Genomic DNA, 10,712 nt, shown 5'->3' on the forward strand with positions numbered 1-10,712 from the left:
GGTCTTTTGGGATAGTTGGTTGATAGGAATATCTAACAAAAATGCCAGTACTTTTTAGCTGGGCCTCATCTAGCAGAGGATAACTGTCAACTCTTATTTCATGCCACCTTAGATCTCAAGCTTGCAAGACACACTGAAGATAAGAAAAATCCTAATGTCACTTGTTTGGAAGCAGGAGTTTGCTTGGTGTGTGAAAAACTAAAAACACAAACTATAAACCATTCTAATCTGGAGATTAAAACTAACATTCGTCATATGTTCTGTTTGGTGATAATGACCTCCGGCTATGATTGGCCCAAACTCTGCCAAGTATGAGCTACTTGTCAGCAGCATAGCATCTGGTGTGATTTATTTAATAAGAGATGTGCACAGGCGTGCAAATCTCAGATTTCATAGGAAGCCACAATATTATTTGTCTGTCCTACAGTTCTCCCTGAAGTAGTACTGTGTTGTACATAATTTAGGTCTCTTGTTTCACTATATGCTTTCTATATAACCTACTGGAAGTGAGAAAATGTCCAAAAGCACGATGTTTCTCATGACGTGTAGAAGATTTTGGAGTTTTACAAGGCAAATATGTTTTGGTAGGTCCTGCAAGAGATGGAGGATGAGTATGTCAGAGATAGTTTAGATTTAGAGGACTCTAGAATTAGATACAGTGACATTTTTAGGGAAGATTTCTACCATAAAGTTTTTTGCAGTTGAGGATTTGGGTATTCCCACACGGCGATACTAAATAGAGATCCGGCAGAGCCTCCTCATAGCATAAGCTTTCATAACCTAACATGCCATGGTGAAGACTAGGATGTCCTTAGTAGAGAAGAGATAGGGTGAATTAAGTGTAGCCACTGGTTTGTTAATGGTGAATAAAGAGTTGAGTCACCCATATTTTACAAGAGTTAGTCTCCCAGACAATCCACACAGTTCTAGATTGATTTGTGATTTTGGAGGAGGGGGGCTTGGCTACCAAAATCAGTGTCTCTATTGCTTAAGATGCTAATGGTCAGCTGTGCTATCTGAAAACCCACAGTTTTGCAGCAGTACCGTATGCATATCAACAAAACATTTATGCTGACAATTTTTTCAGTGGAATTTTCAAGAAGTTGTCGCACCATGTTTTTTTCACGCATGGACATGTCTTTAATCTATTTGGATGAAACTCATTCGTCACATGATTTTTTTGTAGCTTCCACTTTAATTGTTAGCCAAGTTTGAAATTATTATTTAAAGAAATAAGGCCCCTCTGATTGATAAGTATTTACTGGAAGTAGAATGCTAGCCGAAAATATACTTAAATAATTATACATATTTTTTGGCGGTAGGTTGCTACTATATTAGTTAGAACAATTTTTTTTTGAGAAGTTATTAGTTAGAACAATTGGTTTGAGATGTTTTGTGTTCTGACAGCAAGTACTAGTTCTTTGGTGCTCCTGTTTTTCACTTGTAATAACAATTCGAAGAAAGGTTCTCTATAGACATCCTGTCGCTCACACAAGTTCACTTGTGAATGTATTTTGCAGGTTATAGAGAGGATAGAAAAGCAGCTCGGACCAAAGGCAAAGAGATTTTGCTTGCGACGAACTCTGACGGGTCCGTGGTAGCCCGAAGCTGAATCCAACCTTGACAGCAGCTGGGACGTCTGGCTTTCTTAGATGAACAACCAGTGTACATACCAGTCGAAGCCGGAGCTTCCAGCTGCCCCCTAGACCACTGCCCCTGTGGCGGTCGTTCGGTTTATTTAGTTGTTGGTTCCTGGGTGACAATCTAAGTCCTAGGTCTCTCTAGCTTTGCCGTTTCCAAAATGAACAAAAAGCAAAGTATCTAATCTGTTTTACTCCCTATCTATTCGCGTGTGGCGAGGTCGTCATGCGTGCTGTTTTATGCCTTTGCTGGACGCAGAAGTGCGGCCGCTGTGCGTGCTGCTGAGTTGTGATACCCCGTTCTGTGACGGCATTTGGTTTCGCTGACCTTGGCTGTGGGTTCAGTTTACAGTTGCCGTTTTATGGATGATGTCGCAATGCAGGAGGTTCCTGGGTTTGAGCTTGCAGTCCACTTTCTGGGCGACGCTGCTGCTCGATGCGCGCGTGGTGCCGCTGCTGTGATGATTGAGTGATGTCTCGTGGGCTGTTGGCTGATGGTGTGGGTGCCGAAGATTGCACGCTGAAGGCTGTAGCTCACCCTGCACATCCTTCTTTGTTGGTTGCAACATAACATTGATGTTACTAGCTGCTTTGCCGTGGAGGTCAGTTAAGGGCACTCACGCACGGACCACATCAGTTGGCCTGTGCCTGTGCTTTTTTTATTATTTTTTTTCGAAACGGAGGCAAAGATTGCCTCATCTATTAATTAAGCAGAAGAGAATTGCCCAGTTAATTACGGAAAACCGGGCGAAAACCGACTGTGCTTTTATTATGAAGGAGGTGATGGGCGGCGCCACCGGCTGGGCGGAGACCGGAGTTGGGTTCAAGCTGGGGGCGGCGAACGATAGCCTGGTTGCGCCGTTAGAGCAAATACAATAGAAGGGTGATGTAAGCAGGCTATAGGGATTTAAATATTGCTTTCTTGTGAAGAAATATAAAAGCTTTTGATCTAAACGCTCCTATATTTCTTTAGGGGGGGAAGTATATTTTTATTTTGTTGGAAGAGAGAGAATTTTGTGTAAGTGTTATGTGTTGCTGAAGATAATTGGGATTCCTGACCCATGACATGATTCTCAGTCTCCCGTCCTACACTAGCTTAGTTGCTTGCACGCCACTACATGTAGCGCTTTTTCGCCATGAATCATGGGCCATGATACTGTCATCAATCTATCTGCTACGGAGGAAGACTGGTAGCAGTCGAGGAACCCAACAAACTGCTTCAAGCTCGGAGGGACTGTTCAGAGCTACCCGAGTGTTTCAGAGCTGCGGCCGAAGTCGTGTCCAATTTGGCAGCACCTCTCTATCTCTCTCAGCCTCTCAAGAAAAGATACACGAACTCAAACAGAGGACTCGGGTGGGCAGGGCAGTGTGTGGGGGGCAACATTACAGAAGCTAGCAGTTTTTTTTGGGGTCAAAGTACATTACAAATAGTTAACAAAGTATTGAATATACATATAAATGCTCTTGTGCCTCAAAAGTGAAAATTGTGATGTATTTTATTTTGTTTCCTTGTTTTTCATGTGTGCGATACATATTAATTAGCTCGTTACTTATTACTCCCTCCGGTCCTTTTTACTTCGCGTATTAGATTTAGGTCAAGTCAAATTTTACAAAGTTTGACCAAATATATACTAAAAATATCAACATCTACCGTACCAAATATATATTCCATGAAACTAGATTTTATAATAAATCTAACAATATTGATTTGGCATTGTAAATATTGATACATATTTCTATTAGCTTAGTCAAAGTAGAGATGCTTTGACTTCAGACAAAATTTATATGCAGACTAAAAAGGACCGGAGGGAGTATAAATTGGTCCAAACCATGGTAAGTCAGGTGTTCGCGGTTGTGTGGGAGGGTGTGGAACCATGGCGACTCTGCCTCTTTAGTTGAGAAGGAGGGTTCAACCATGGTGAATTATTGCTTATTTCTATTTTTTCATCTTTTTTTGAGACAATTCTATTTTTCATATGTGCGGGACTGGTAGGCTGATCCCCCAACCTCTCCCTTGCAGCACACTCTGATTTAAAAGCAGCAGGCCAAGGGAACGAACCAAACGCACAAGTGCCAGGCAAGCCTGGCCAGGCAAAATTTCACATCGTCCTAGGCTGTATCCAGGCAGCCATTTTTCCAGGCATGCAAACAAACAGGCCCATAGTGCTAGTTTAAGGCATTCCCCGTGCGTGACGTTTGCACCACAACTTGAGCATCTTTTAACATGTCACATCTTTTAACATAGTAGTCTAAGTTACTCCCCACTGTGGCTAGTCTAAGGCAAGGGGCCACATGAAGTGTAAAGTTTTAGTTTCCGAAACTTAAGTTTTCGTTGTTCGCCCGTTCCAAGTTTCAGCGGTTGAAACTTAGCAAAGTTCCAAAAATTCATCAAAACATGTTCGAAATTGAACTTATTTGAAAGCCCTCATCAAAAAAAACACGAATACACAATTGAAACTTAATTTAGATTTGGTTCAAAAGATATAAAAATTTGAAAGTCAAAAGCAAAAATAATAATTTGAGGTTGCGTGCCCCGCTCCTACGCGCCACTAATCCCCTCCCAAGTATATCAAGGAGGAAATAAACATAGAGGAAAATTCCTACATGTATACATTGAAAACTGATATAGAACAGCGGCATGAAAAAATATGATAAAGGGGATAAAAAGAGACTAGGGTGACATGAAATAGGAGAAAAGATCAATGGAGGTGTGAAAAAGACATTATAAGGAAAAATACCTTAATAATGGCGCAGAAAATAGTATCGAGACTAACGAAATAGGTGAGAAAAATACCTTAAATAGCTGCGCAAAAATGGTATATGGAGACGCGGGGGATCAAACCCCGTGCCTCCCGCATGCAAAGCGGGCGCTCTACCATTTGAGCTACGTCCCCTCGCTTGTATTCACTGTGTAAATACTCGTAATCAAAAGTTAGACACTGTCCTACTTCTGCGACGCGAAGACTAACCTCCATGGGCCATTGTTTTATGAGCGGCCCACAGCCCACTTGTGTACGCCTGATGGCCCTTGCAGGTTCAACCATTGGCCTCCACAAAAATTGTCCAGCGTGGAGCGTTCAGCGAGGTTGGAGAGTCCTTCTCAAAAAAAAAAAGAGCAGGTTGGAGAGTCATATTAGTCCCACCTCGGCGTGGACGGAAGGTCCCATTAAATCCCTGGTGATTATAGACAATGCCACAAATATTTTGGAGACCAGAAGAATTCATTTACTATTTTTCATAAATAGGATAGCATTTAAAAATGCTGAATTAGTGCTGTTATGATTGCTAATGCTCATCTTTGCACAAAAGTGATGTTGTGTTCCTTAATAAATAATTGTTATGGAATTTTTGACAAGTGATGAACATTTTTCCAGCAACTTTTGAGCAACTTCAAACTTCACTTGAATTTAAATTGACTGGAATTTCAAATGGGATATTGATCAAAGGTGATGAAGCACTGTTTGGAAAAATGATTAGTTTGATCATAGAGCGTTACTGTAGCATGACACTGGGAGTGTTACAATACCCCTAGCAAGGAATTAACAAATCATTTAATCAAAATCTGATTGACATGCACTTGCATTGACCAAGGTTATTTCTCTCGTTCTCGTTTTTTTTACCTTTGGGGTCGGTGAAACCGGCAACTGCGAATCTTGGAAATTTCAGTTTTTCTTTTCATCTCAAACTAATCAAACAAACTTTCAATTCAAAAAAAATCACAACCAAAATATATAACATTTAACCTTTAACATACGCAAAGTTGCCATTGATCAAGTTGTTAGTGCAAACTGCAAAGACTTTCCATCTCAAGGTCCTTGTTCAAAACCTCCTTATCGCACTCCCGACACCTTTTTTAGCTGCGAGCACGACTGTGCTACATTGCAATGCACCATTTTCATGTTTAGGGCATGTTCAGATCTCCTCTAGCTTCCCAAAACTTCACAAACTCAGCTTCTCACTCCAAGCAGCGATGAAAAATCTGTTCGGCTTGGTTTGCAGCCTTTGTCGTAAGTACCTACATGCAAATGTGGTCGGCTGAATTTTCTGTTTGAGATGTTAATTCATGTTATGGATATAAATCATAGGTACCCTTTCTGTGATGATATTCAGAAAACATTAAGCTGATATAGTTGTCTCACAATAATATGAACAGTCTTGCTAAATTTCAGTCAATTGAGACCTCGTTCTGTCTAAGTCAGTGCTATATTTGTGAGGTCTTACATTGAAATTTATCTGTGCAAATTTTTCCGTTTAGTTTTCTTTTTTTCTTTTCTTTTTCACATGTTATGTCACTTGACTAAGACTTGGTTAATTCTCAGTCGGAGTTGGCTGAGATCTAGCCACATCCTTTTTTGTATTTGGCCTCAGAATTTATGCATTCGTTTTCACAATTTTTATAGAAAGAAATACGACAACTCTCGATTTCTTTCATTCCCGTTCCCATTTTCATCTTTCATCTACTTGGCTTATTTGGTCGCCCAGTTGACCTCTCTCGCAGTCTCCAGCAAAGCCATCAACGGATGCGCGCGTGCACCATGTGCTCAAATTCACTGGCCGGGCACCGGCGGATGCGCTAATTAATGAATCGTAGATTGCATCGAACTACCAGTATGTACTCTACATCGAACGTCGTCGGTGGAGCGCAATGTCGCAGCGCTTCCATCGATCTGTCAATTTAACAACTGATTCTCTCCAACGAAGTGAGCAAACGATGGAACCAGCCCAATGGGCCAGCTACACGTAGCCCTGTGCGTTCGGTTTATTCGGTTTACATGATTCGGTTTATACGTTTTTTCGGTATGTACAGGTATTAATATTTCGGTAAATACGGTATGAAATTAAAATACGGTTCGGTTTCGGTATATACCAAATTATTTCGGTATGGTTTCGGTATATACCATAAAAACCAAAGTTGACGCGAATTTGAAAATGACGTAATAATAATTTGCAAATTTATGACTCAAAACACATTCTATTTTACACAAATAGTATATGACTATATATATAAGTATATATGCATGCATTGATTCATCTGTTGATGGTTATGGACGTGCTTAGCATTTTAAAAAGAGAAAAATGACAATGTTACAAGAAAAATGTAGGTGCTTAGTAGTGAATTTGACTCATGTATAAGAAAAATGACAACTTGTACGGTTGTTCATCTCAAGAAATATAAATTTATCTTTTACTTCGGTTTATTCGGTTAACCATTCGGTTTTTCGGTATATACCATAAAAACCAAAGTTCAAATCGGTATGAAAAGTTCATACCATACCGAAACCAGAAACCATAAAAACAAAAAAATCGGTTCGGTTCGGTTTATTTTCGGTATGGTTTTTCGGTTCGGTTTTAAAATGCACAGAGTGAGCTACAGGCATCTACCTACCACTGCACCGTTAACCAACTAGGCCAACATGGTCACTCTGGCGCCAAGTCTAGCAAAAAATTGTTCTTTTTGGGACGGTCAACTCATCATCTTTCTCAAGTAGAGTAGTACAGATCTGAGCAAGAAATCTACGTACACACGATCTACTGTAGTATTGCTTAATTACAGTACAAACACTGGTTTGTTAACCAAGAGACGGTTCCCTTAAGGTCACATAGCTAGGAAGCCACTGCAGGAGAAAGCTAAACCCAAGATGGACAAGAAATGCAGCGGAGAGGAGTCGAACTGGCTGGAGGTCGAGGAGGCCGCGCGTTGCACGGGGAAGAAGGCGCCCATCGTCAACCCCAGGCGATGGAGCTCCGCGGCGAATGCCATGGCGGTGGCCTTGATCATGACGATCCCGCCCATCCTTTTCATCTTCAGTGGCCGCCTCGACGCGCCGGCGGTGTGGATCAAATCCACCGTGGCCGGATTAGGAGCGCGAGGAGGTAATTGCAGTCTGCATTTACTGCTTGTGCAAGTGTATTTTTTCATCAGTTTGGTTCTTTCATGCTACGAATGCTCGTGGTTGCACTAGCAGCACCTAGTCTTTTTTTGGTGTTACTTTGCCTCAAATTCTGATCCACCTGCAGCAGAATCGTCCAAGAAATTAGACGTGCTTCTGGGGGGCCTTCTCCTCCCAGGATTCGACGAGCAATCCTGCGCCAGCCGGTACCAGTCCGTCTACTACCGCAAGAACATGACACGCTCGCCGACGCCGTATCTCATCGACCAGCTGCGGCGGCAGGAGGCGCTGCAGCGGCGCTGCGGTCCGGGCACCGACGCGTACCGGAGAGCCTCCGACAGGCTGAAATCCGGGGTGAAAGGCGTGGACACCGTCGACGGCTGCAGCTACCTCGTGCTGCTGTCTTACCGGGGCCTCGGCAACCGGATACTCGCCGCGGCCTCGGCCTTCCTCTACGCCATGCTCACCGGCCGCGTGCTGCTCGTCGACCGGGGGAAGACCATGGGCGACCTCTTCTGCGAGCCCTTCCCGGGGACGACGTGGCTGCTGCCCCTCGACTTCCCGCTCCAGGGCTACAGGGACCTCGGCGAGGACGCGGCGGAGAGCTACGGCAACGTGACGCTGCGCAACGAGACCGGCGGGTCGTCGGAGCACCGGTTCGTGTACATGCACCTCGACCACGCCGCATCCGTCGAGAACAAGCTCGCCTACTGCGACGACCACCGGCAGTTCCTCCACCGGGTGCAGTGGGTGGTCATGAGGACGGACGGCTACATTGCGCCCATCCTCTTCCTCAACCCGGCGTACCAGCAGGAGCTCCACCGGATGTTCCCCCGGAAAGACTCCGTCTTCTACATCGTCTCGCGGTATCTTCTCCACCCGACGAACGACGTCTGGGGCATGGTCACGCGCTTCTACGACTCCTACCTCAAGAGCGCCGACGAGCGGCTGGGCATTCAGATCAGGGTCTTTGTCAAGGACGACAAGCCGGTGCAGCACATCTTGGATCAGATCCTCGCGTGCACCTCTCAAGAGCGTCTCCTGCCGGGGGTGCTGCCGAGCGCCGGAGGAGCACCGCCAACGCCAGCCGGCGCGCGGTCCAAGGCCGTCCTCGTGACGGGCCTCAACGGGTGGTACCACGACAGCATCCGGGAGATGTACTGGCGGTCGGCGAGCGCCAACGGGGAGGTGGTGAGCGTGCACCAGCCGAGCCGCGAGGAGCACCAGCGCATGTTCCACCGGATGCAAGACATGAAGGCGCTGGCCGAGATGTACCTGCTGAGCATGACCGACAAGATCGTCACCAGCGGCTGGTCGACGTTCGGGTACGTCGGCACCGCTCTCGGAGGGCTCACGCCATACATCATGATCAAGCCGGAGGACGAGGAGGTGCCCGACCCGCCGTGCAGACGGGCCATGTCCATGGAGCCGTGTGCTCAGGGGCCGCCGTACTTCGAGTGCACGAGGAAAGAGGTCGACAAACTCCTCGACACGGGTAATCTGGTGCCTCATGTCCGGGCCTGCGAAGACATGTCTTGGGGTCTGAAGCTCATTGAGCCGATCTCCGAGAAGGATGTGTAGAATTTCCGGTCACAGTTTACGCCGTATATCTCTACTATTAAAGTCTACTATTAAAGAAGGATCGAACATGATTCGACCTGCTTCGATCCCCCATCTCAGAACCATCGCTCGAGCAGGCCAAAATCCAACGCCAACTCAGCCCATGTACAACGCCAACTCAGCCCACATACGAGATCCACAGCCAAAAAACACAGGGCTCAATCCACGAACGAGGTCACCCAACAAAAAAACAGTTCGACAACCCACGACGAGGCCCATCGACCAAAAAACAAACCACCTACGAGCTCCATCGAACCGCGAACGCACGTCGTTAGGGAGAGAAACGCCAGTTATTCGTCGCGTACGAGCTCCATCAACTCGCGAACGCACAGCGCCGAGGAGATCAAACGCCAGCGCACAGGAGCTCCATCGACTCGCGAACGCTCGCCGCCAGGAAGTCGCCGTCCGGCCATGTCCTACGACGCCAAGGAGGCATGAGACCTCCATCGACCCGCCCGCACACGCCACCAGGAAGTCGCCGTTCAGCCACGTCGTACGCACGCGAGCTGTGCGAGCTGCAGCCTCCGCCGCTGCCACCGCCGGGAAGTCGCCTCTACTGTTGCCATCAACCTCTGATCGCCCTCATCATCCAAAATCCAAGATCCGGCCGTCCCAAGGTAACCCAGTCGCACAACCCACCGTCGGAAGCCAACTCACGCATACCCATCTCCCCCACCACCGTACTTCTTCCCAATCGTAGCCGCCGATCTAGGCAAACCAAGCTTCTTGACTTGGTTCAGTTTTTTTGGGCCAATCTGGTTTACTTGCATGGACGAAATCCTTTCCTCTCTTTACTTAACTCACTCATGATCCAACCCTTGTATAAAATAGGGTACAAGACATAGGTAAAGATTGTTGAAGGTAGAATACATAGGTACACATCGTATGGTGCTGAATATTCTGTACTTTTTCCTATAAATACAACAACGATGTACAAGATGTGCATATATAAGAAGGTCTTCTTAGATGTAGTTATATGGCATACAAATGAGTCTTGCACGTGATTGTGATAGGATGCTGGGTTTGTGAAGTGTGAGCAGTGGCCAACACATATATTCCTCATGTGATTTTGATAGCTTGGTGAGGAGCACGATGTGGGAGGGCGACCTGCAGGAGCGTCGCATCGGTGGCAGCGACAGACGACGACGACCCAGGTAATCTCCCTTACATTTGCACCCCATCTTCTCCCTATATCATGCACTCCCGCACCGGAGCAAAAGAAAAGTGTAACAGAAATTAGAGAGTTGGAGGGTTCTCAGATTATCAGAGATTCAAAAGCCCCAAGGATAAATTTGGAGCTGCAAATGTGCCATATATTTCTTGAAATATTCACATCATTTATTGTGACTGATTTTTCTTTTTGAAGGAAGCAGGGACTAATTACAATTGTATGTAATCTTAATATATAGGTACACCAACAGAGGTTGTTGGATGTCAACTGCTAATCACAACATCTTTGTATTTACTACAAACTCTATTTTTCTTTGATTTACTAGCATTTTGATGGAAAAGAAAATACAATATTTGGTTTCCAATGGTATCAATTTGTGTCACTGTTGTT

The 10,712-nt window shown here is 45.3% G+C and overlaps 1 protein-coding gene and 1 non-coding gene across 2 annotated transcripts; one reads left to right on the forward strand and one right to left on the reverse strand.

Moving 5' to 3' along the window:
• Window positions 1–4,461: 4,461 nt before the first annotated feature.
• On the reverse strand, window positions 4,462–4,534 carry TRNAA-UGC. Its single transcript has one exon. It is a non-coding gene; the product is annotated as a tRNA-Ala (tRNA).
• Window positions 4,535–7,279: 2,745 nt separating this feature from the next.
• Window positions 7,280–9,112, forward strand: LOC119328170 (galactoside 2-alpha-L-fucosyltransferase-like). Its single transcript, XM_037601191.1, has 3 exons — window positions 7,280–7,514; window positions 7,659–8,521; window positions 8,828–9,112. Exons 1-3 carry the CDS (start codon window positions 7,280–7,282, stop codon window positions 9,110–9,112), a joined length of 1,383 nt encoding a protein of 460 aa, XP_037457088.1.
• The last annotated feature ends 1,600 nt before the right edge of the window (window positions 9,113–10,712 follow it).

Source organism: Triticum dicoccoides, chromosome 7A, assembly GCF_002162155.2.
Source record: "Triticum dicoccoides isolate Atlit2015 ecotype Zavitan chromosome 7A, WEW_v2.0, whole genome shotgun sequence".
NCBI lineage: Eukaryota > Viridiplantae > Streptophyta > Magnoliopsida > Poales > Poaceae > Triticum > Triticum dicoccoides.